The 8984-nt window shown below is 44.4% G+C and overlaps 1 protein-coding gene across 1 annotated transcript; it reads left to right on the top strand.

Moving 5' to 3' along the window:
- Positions 1-2014: 2014 nt before the first annotated feature.
- Positions 2015-3019, top strand: LOC146172168 (inositol hexakisphosphate kinase 1-like). The gene has a single exon (XM_084585988.1). It carries the CDS (start codon positions 2015-2017, stop codon positions 3017-3019), a length of 1005 nt encoding a protein of 334 aa, XP_084442114.1.
- The last annotated feature ends 5965 nt before the right edge of the window (positions 3020-8984 follow it).

Here is an 8984-nt window from a genome sequence, read left to right as displayed (position 1 = left end):
GCCGATTTCTTAGCGAATTAACTTCTCAATGGGCCTGGTGCCGATCTCGTACTGAACATTATTTTCCTAAATATACCCCCTTTTGAACGGTTTCAAATATTACCCTCCTTGAGCCATGAGCCACTCTTCGCGACTATGGATTTCGAGCATTTATATTTCATTTCAATGTCCGGTATTGTAACTCGAGGCAGCGTGAGGTTTCTGATGTTCATGCGTTTTACAATTCCTTGCCTCAATCTTTATTTATGTCGCTGTTGATTAGCGCCAAATCTTTGTGCGTCGTGTGATGACGTGGAATCCAATAAACATTATATCCTCTTCTGCAGTGGGTATGCTGCTCAGAGAAGAAAATATTTAGAAATTTCACTTTGCTGGCCTAGTACTGCCGTTACAGTCCCTGTCCTCCTCTCCTTTGGTGCAACCGTGAAAGAGTATGCCCTGAAACCAATGTATGAGTTACTCCATAGCTATAATATTGAAACAGGAAGATCAGATTGTTAGTGTTGATCTGTCTGGATTATAGTTGTGAATTTAAATTGCATTTTTAAAATTCTTTTATAATTAATTACTATTCCAATTACCTCATAATTTTTCCAAATTATGTTTGCAACTCTTATTAGTAATTATAAATTATCTGTCATACAGTATACATTGACGTCATGAATACTCTGCTCACACCTGCAATGAACTCTGGCCAATTACCGACTGTGCGTGTGTGCCATATGCACCGAGGGAAAAGAAGAAGCGCGTGCCTTTTATCATTAATTACTATTCCAATTACCTCATAATTTTTCCAAATTATGTTTGCAACTCGTATTAGTAATTATAAATTATCTGTCATACAATATAAAATGACGTCATGAATACTATGCTCACACCTGCAATGAACTCTGGCCAATCACCGACTGTGCATATGTGCTATATGCACCGAGGGAAAAGAAGAAACGCGTGCCTCGGTGCCAGTCCTCGCACGGCGCTTTCTGGTGTTCGGCCAGAACAATCCATTTTTAAGTCCTTGAAAGACGGCTAGTGCAGGTTACCCCTGCGGATTCGTGTTGGCCGTTACCGAGACTTACGTACGGCTACAGCCTTGGGGGAAGCCTGTTCTGTTACCTGGAGGCTGACGAGCTGCCGTGATGGTCCGAGGTGGTGCGGCGTTCCTGTATAGTCTCCCCCGCAAGGTTCCCGCTGCTGTCGGGTTCACTGTGCACTGGTGAGGCGTTTTGTATTATTAGATCCGTTCGTACTGTTCCTCAGTGTTTGAACGCAGAGCCGTTTCTGAAAACTCCTCCAACAACGCCACGCACTCAGTGTGCAACTAAAAGAAGTGACCCCACGTTGCCTTTGTGTCAGTGTGATTTGCACAATAGTTCTTCGGATTCCCTACTACAGTACCTGCAGTCATTTCTCTAGAGTCACTTTACAGCAGTTCATATGTATAAGCTATTGGCATGCAGCAACTCGCACACTTGCTTGTTCCACTATTATCAGGAGGTTTGCGAGAATGTGAAAAATCTAGGCATTCCTTGTGGTTGACCTTTTCAAGTAACCTAGACATGTAAAAACGACAGCGAGCTGAATTACATCTTGATTCAGCAGATACCTCAGTCTGGAAGCTTTTGCTTAGTCCTACTCATCGTTTTACTGAACTTATATGAAATTCAAGGATAGGTTTGCTTTATGGACTTCCTAAACCAGTGAAAAAACAAATTTTTTTTCCTTAAAGGCTCGTTGCAAGGAAGAAACAGCCGAGTATAACCTTTTTCGGGCTCTTTTTACGGACGGAGCACTTGCCCATGACCTAGCTGCCTTTTCAGGGACTTTAGAGATAAATTAACAGTGATGCCTGGGGTTTGAATTCAATGTTATATATATGCCACAAAATAAAGACGAAGGGGGGGGGGTTCGAAGACAAAGTGGAAGTGTCCACTTTACGAGCTTCGCACCCCCTTCTTCTTGTGTGGGCAGTGTGAACAGACGACTTATGCTTGCAGTCTCCGCTGACAAGGGACTGATGCTGGTGAGCATGGCTTGTGGTGGCGGTCGTGGGGACGCGGAAGCGGTACTGCTGCCCTTTGTCCACCAGGTGGGGGGTCACAGCCGTATGCTACTGCTTGACCCTAACACTCTTTGCAAGCCGTTGATCCCACGGGAGCTCCACTTCTACTTACATATGCCGCCCGAGATGCAGCCCTTCACGCCTGCCTACAAGGGCGTCATCCAGGTGCTGCACGGACACTGCAGCGAGGGAAAAGAAAAGGAGAATGAATCGCCATGGTGCAGCAGCCAAGACCCCTCGCAGCTCCGGGTGAAAATCTCCAATTGTAACGAGGAGCTTCTACTGCTACGTCAGCCGGAGTCTTCGAGCGGTAGCCACTACATGCTGCTGGAAAATGTGGTGTCACACTTTCACCGGCCTTGCATTCTCGACCTCAAGATGGGAACACGGCAGCACGGCGATGACGCCTCGGAGGAAAAACGCCACCGCCAGATGGCCAAATGTGCCGCAAGCACCTCGGCTTCGCTGGGAGTCCGCATCTGCGGTATGCAGGTGTACCAATCAGGCAACCTTGTGTACCGGGATAAGTACTACGGCCGGCGGCTGGACGACCGCGGCCTTCGCGACTGCTTGCGCCAGTTCTTCCACGACGGGGTCCGACTGCGTGCTAACCTGGTACCACTGGTCACACAGCGGTTGCTGGAGCTGCGCGGTGCTATCGAGCACCAGAACTCGTTTCGTTTTTACTCTTCCTCTTTGCTGGTCATCTACGAAAGCCACGGGTCCTCGTACGATGACGACAGCCACTCCAGCAACATGGTAGAAAGATCCAGCATGGAATCTGTAGATGCCTCCCCACTCCGTGTGGACGTGCGGATGATTGACTTTGCGCACACGACGCACGAAGGTTACGAAGGGGACGCAACCCGACACCGTGGTCCTGACTCGGGATGCCTGCTGGGGTTGGACAACCTGATGCGGCTTCTTGGTGAGCTGGAGGCATCGGAAGTTGATGCTTGAAACAGACAGTGCTGTGCTGCGTGCAGTGTGTACCTATTCGGGTCATGGCTTGTGCTCAGGCTGACTCATACCAGCCATTCTTTTTGTGGGGCGGTCCCTACGGCACTAGAAACAGGTGTGTTGGCGGTTCTGGAATGCACCTGTGTTGTCATATGTACAGATGTTCAAGAAATTTCTACCAATGCCGGAGCTGTCCAGCATATGCCTCCAGTCGAGGAAGTGTTCACGTCCAAAATTACCTGTCTCGCTCGAGTCCCTCCCACCTCTCCCAAGAAACCTGCGCTGGTCTTCGTCTTCTGCTGTCTTGACATCTGAGAAGACGTCATATATATGCTTTGTGCCACTCAGATTTCTCTGGTTTCCACAGGCACGGCCCAATGACAGATGGATGATGTGGTGCTCTGCACGTGAATTACCTTTAGATGTTCTTGTTTGGGTTAGGGAGAATTGAAAAAAGATTTACTTCCTCGATGCAGGCCTCGTTTCTCCTCAATTATAATTAATACTTGCCGGCATGGTAAATACGAGGAATGTGACGTAGCCATGTTCTGGATACTCGCAGCCCAGTGTCTTAATTTACGAGAGCCTCCTAAACTTTAAATACCTAGAGTCGTGAATCGGCGATATGCAGTTTTAACGCTTCTAATAGGTCCTTCCAGGACAGGAGTTTCCATAACACAAGATTGGTTTCGACATGCGTTCAGTAGCCAGCGCTTTGTACTCCATGTGTTGGACGTAACTGAGAGGAAGCTGTCTGATGAAAAGGCATTTGCAAATACGAGTTAACTACCTGGCGTTCATGAATATGTCTTGTGCGTTTGCCTTGCTACCATGGCTGGAAATGGCAAGTTATTGCATAGGTAAAATAGTTTGCTGCCTCTGGGCAGGCGAAATAGTTTGGAGCCTTTGATGGAGGGGAGTGTAGCACAACGCGGAAGTGCCGCAAGAAATGTATGTAATGTAATTACCGGTATATAGCAATTACCCACGTCTGGAATATTAATGGCTTAATAGGCAACTATTTACTTTTATATTCCTTCGCTCTTTTCCAAATGAATCGAAAGTTACAGGTTCTCGTCATACATGTGGACATAATGCTAATGCTGCTGATCTTGTCAAACAAAAGATCCCAAGGAGTATATGCGAGCACTTTCACGGCAGGTCAAGGGAATATGAATTGCGAAAAGGACGCTCGAGACAAAGCGGAAGACACTGTCTTTGCTATCAAATGTCAACCCAGTTACCCTGTTTGAGCTGGTGATTCCCTAGCAGTGTCTAGACGTCGCCGTTAATGCTCATGTATTAAAGGGACAGAACACTGGCCAAAATATGTCAAGAGATTATGGGGGAGATGAAAAACTTTGTCTCATATAGTACATATTGAGCACTACAATATCAAAGAGGCTTTACAATTTAAATTTGCCATTGAAAATCACATAAACACAGGCACTATCTAGCGGAAAAACCTTGTTACTTTCGGTGTAGAACCCCACGTGACTACATCTGCACACTGTTCTTTTTTTTTTTTTCTAGGAGTGCTTGTCATAATTTATTATATTTCGCGCTCTATCAACTGCGTTCTTAAATAAAAACCACCCCTCCTTTCGCACTGCGAGAGGCCTGCGTTCAGGTTTTGTCACTAGATGGCGCCACAGTGTTTGGAATTCCGTGAATGAAGAGATGATAGTACCCAGTAAAACTTTCGTCTACGAGGCGTGCGTTATTGTGCCCTAACAGCCTTGAGTTTGAAACTGACAAGGACGTTACTCCAAGCAAAAAATGACCAATTACTGCCTGGCGAGTGAAATTTATCAAGCAAAAAATGACCAATTACTGCCTGGCGAGTGAAATTTATATTTGTTTTCGGGACGTATTTTTTTCGACCATCAGATCGTCATCGCGGTCGCTGCTCATGGTTTCCAGCATCGGACTACATAAAAAAGAGCGCATGCACTGATCGAAAAATTCTGGGTAAAAATTTTCTACAGCGTTTCTACCCAAAACTGTTATAGAATCGAACATTTTTGACATCGATCTTCCCATTGCGCCAAAAAAATTTGAGACCTAAGTTATAGTGTTCTGTCTCTTTAACGGCGTATTTCAATTATTTCACCTTTCGGTTCTATGATCCCTGCTCTGGGCCTATCTGTCTCGGGAAGCATGCGATCGTTCTTGGCTTTTCTTGACAGGGTAGTATCAGCGCCAGAATGCTTATTTAAAAAGAATCGACAAATAATCCCATGTGGTAAAGTGCGAAACTTTTTATTTATTTATTTCAACCTCAAAGGCCCCATTGAAGGGGTATTACATGAGGGAGTGGGTTTCAGGGCATAATATTGCATCGAGTGATGCTTTGAACGTTGATGGATCTGTATGGAGCACAACGTCGGCAGGCAAGTCATTCCAGTCTTTTGCTGTGCTAACGAAAAACGAATATAGATGCGCTGATGTGCGGGCTTGCGGGGGATGGGTTGTCTTTTCGTGGTTCGTGCGGCTGGAGATGCGGTATGCAGGGATGATAACAGATTCGTGCTAAAGAAGATAATAGAATGTATGAAAAAGAGATAGTCTTGCGATGCTACGCCGGTTAGCTAAATTTGATAAATGAGCATTGCATTTTAGTTTGGTTACGCTTTCATGATAAGAATATGCTGGGAAGATGAATCTAGCGGCGCGGTTTTGTATTGCTTCTAGCGTGTTAGAAAGATTAAGTTGATTATTGTCCCAAACAGCGCATGCATATTCTAGTTTGGGCCGTACAAATGTTACATAGGCTAGTGATTTTAACGATGGTGGTGCTAGACGTAGTGTTCGCCGAAAATACCCCAGAACTCGATTTGCTTCTTTAGAAATTTGAGTTACGTGGTATGTCCACTTAAGATTATGTGTTAAGTGAAGGCCAAGGTATTTATATGTGGTTACTTCTGCAATTTCTGAATTAGCTATTAGGTACTTAAAAGGTGGTTTAGGGAGACACCTGTGAAAAGAAAAAGAAGTGTTTTTCACGTTAAGAGACATGAGCCATTTACTGCACCAAGTTAAAATGCGATCAGTGCCAGATTTAAGAAGCTGGTGATCACTGTAAGTGACTATTGGACGGTACACAACACAATCGTCAGCAAATAGGCGTATGTTAGAGCATATGTCAGTTGGCAGGTCGTTTGTATAGATAAGAAAAAGAAGGGGCCCCAGGACTGTTCCCTGGGGTACCCCAGATATAACAGAGGAGTGAGAAGAAGAGCATTTATTAGCGAGTACAAACTGTTGCCGGTTAGTTAGAAAGTTACGAAGCCAGTTAAGTACCAAGGAATTGAGATTAAGACGTGAAAGTTTCAAAAAAAGACATATTTTCCCAGTTGAAAAAAACATCAGCCCGTGTCTGATGTTTACACCACACCGGTTTTTCAGACACGGGTCTGGTGTTACCCGTGCTGGTGTGTTCCGTTCTGGTGTGTCCCGTTCTGGTGTGTCCCGTTCTGGTGTGTTCCGTTCTGGTGTGTTCCGTTCTGGTGTGTTCCGTTCTGGTGTGTTCCGTTCCGGTGTATCCCATGCTGGCGTGTCCCGTGCTGGAATGTGTCGAGCTGACAGTTTCCAATATAGCGCAGGCCGATGTATTCAGGTGCTATTCGGGCTGCTTCTAAGGCCCTAATGTTCTTTGGTATGCTTTGGCTTGGCTTTATGATAAGCCAACACATTATTTAGGTTTCTTTATTAGTGGTGTATAGTACACCCGAGTGCATCTGGGAAATGCACCTTTTCAATGAGATGTAGTGCTCTCTAGATGGCGCATGAATTTTGTATATGCAAAGACGACTGCCTAAAAAGCAATGCACAGGGGTAACGAAGAGAAAATTTGGTAGCAAGAAGCACCAATAACACCTGCAAGTGGCTATTAAGTGTGTGCTTGATAGCTAGGTACATTTGCCACTTGAGGCCCTTGCACTATCTGCACAAGCACAGTAGAAGCTGGTGGTTTGTTTTCAATCAATGGGGCTAGTTTGAGGAGAAAGGCAGATTCCAAGTGTGTCGATAGCAATGCAGCTTGTTCAGATATACATAACAGCATGCACACATTAGTGCTTAATTTGTATGCTTGCCAATATGACCTGCAAAAGCATAGCATAAGGAAAGAAAAAAAAACTAATTCTAGATGTGGCTCAGCTTAGCTTTTATTGCAAGGCCTCTTGCGCCGCAGTTCGCATGTCTTCTGCGACAGCCACAGCCGCACATTCTTTTCCGCCTTGGAAATTTCTTCCTCGGCAAGGCCCCGGCTCCGAGCATAATGCCGGAAGAACACTGCAAGAAAATCACACACCAATGTGAAAAGCACGACTAAGCTATGTGTAGTAGAACTGATATGTATATCAAACTGGAAGGGAATCATCTACATGTTAAAATATCAATTCATTATGTCAAAAAGGCAATAAATGAACTGCCCCATAGCCGTGCTGCAAGAATACATTGCGCCATGCTAGTGATGAGCTTCTTACAACAATGTGCCAGAGAACAGCTTGCTGGAAGCACACTGTAACTCATCATATCTGTACTAAGATGGCACTTTCAAACTCTCCGCTACCTGTAATAAAATGGCCACTGTTATCAGTTTTATCAGACAACTCCCTTATTAAAATTGAAATATAGCTGATTTCTATAATGCCTCCTGCAACAAAGTGTGCCACGCAAGTTCTGTTGCTAAGTTTTGTTAGGCTGGTTTCATCATAACAGGGGATATGGCATCAAACAGATATAGATCAAAAGGCGATGAGTACAAAGGCACCCTCAAGCACAGCAACATCCACCTCATCACACGGTTTCATAGTACTAGTGCTATCAGTGGGTGCCAAATATGTGACCAATTTCTGGCCTCGGAAAGTTGTCAAAGAGGGACATAAAAAGAGGCATCATTTGCAGTGGTGCAGCATGCAGTTCGATATACAGACTGACTGCCAAAATCGTACTTTGATCTTTCATACAGCTATTTTACACTATCCCATCCAACGTCCAAGAGGATAATTTGTATTTAATATAGCCAACAAAATGGAATATCCAGGTTTGATTCATCAGGGCTGAACTCTATTGTGGCCTCAGCTGAGCCAATGTCACAAGAGCCAAATGGCAGGGCATACAGGAAACCTGAGGCCTTAAATTCAAAGCAGAATGCTCAATAAAAGGTTTGAAAAACGAAATTTACTGCTCTTTATTATAAATTCAGAGATCATTGGTGCGAGAAAGCAGCCCATCTCAACATAACAAAACCAAGATTTTTTCCCTTAGTGCCACTAATTAGAGCAGACGCACTCATCATTGAGTTTGGCTATGAGAAAAAGCTGCCACTTTGACTCATGAAGCAGCCAACTATACACTAACTTCAGTGTAAAAAAAGCAGCCCCACAGAAAACCACTCTACATTTGCGTCAATTTCCCGTTCATATGTATTATTTTATCAGGAACAACTATGGCTAAAATAACATAATTCTCTATGTTAATGTACAATATATACATGTGCTACCCATGACAGGACATAACAATTACCTTTTATTGTGTCCACTTTCACCGGCGTAAGCTGTTTCTGTGGGACCTTGTCCCCTCCTTCGGACAGGAACCTATTTGACAACGTGCCTGTGAAGCTGCGCTGGGCCAGTTCTTCCGATGACCACAGTGCCGTGGCAGCTCTCTTCACGAAGAGGGACTCTTTAGGCATTGCCATTAGGGATTCATATGTTTGCGTTGGTATTTCGTGGCCATTGGCCAGGTGTACCTGCAGAAGAAAAAAAAAGTGCCATGAAAAATTATTACAGGTACAAAATACACACAAGAATCAATGTTAGCATTTAGCCAAAAAACAATAAAAAAAATGTCAAGAACATTAAACAGTTCAAAATGGTTGCAGTAAAAGGTTTATGTATGGAAGCAACTCATACTATGAGACATCATTGTGGACAGCTCTGGTTTAGTGCAGACATCG

Source organism: Amblyomma maculatum, unplaced genomic scaffold (genome assembly GCF_055883805.1).
Source record: "Amblyomma maculatum isolate TAMU_Amacu unplaced genomic scaffold, ASM5588380v1 scaffold_13, whole genome shotgun sequence".
NCBI lineage: Eukaryota > Metazoa > Arthropoda > Arachnida > Ixodida > Ixodidae > Amblyomma > Amblyomma maculatum.
Note: the sequence above shows the minus strand (reverse complement) of the source record. Positions and strands in the feature narration are given on the sequence as shown.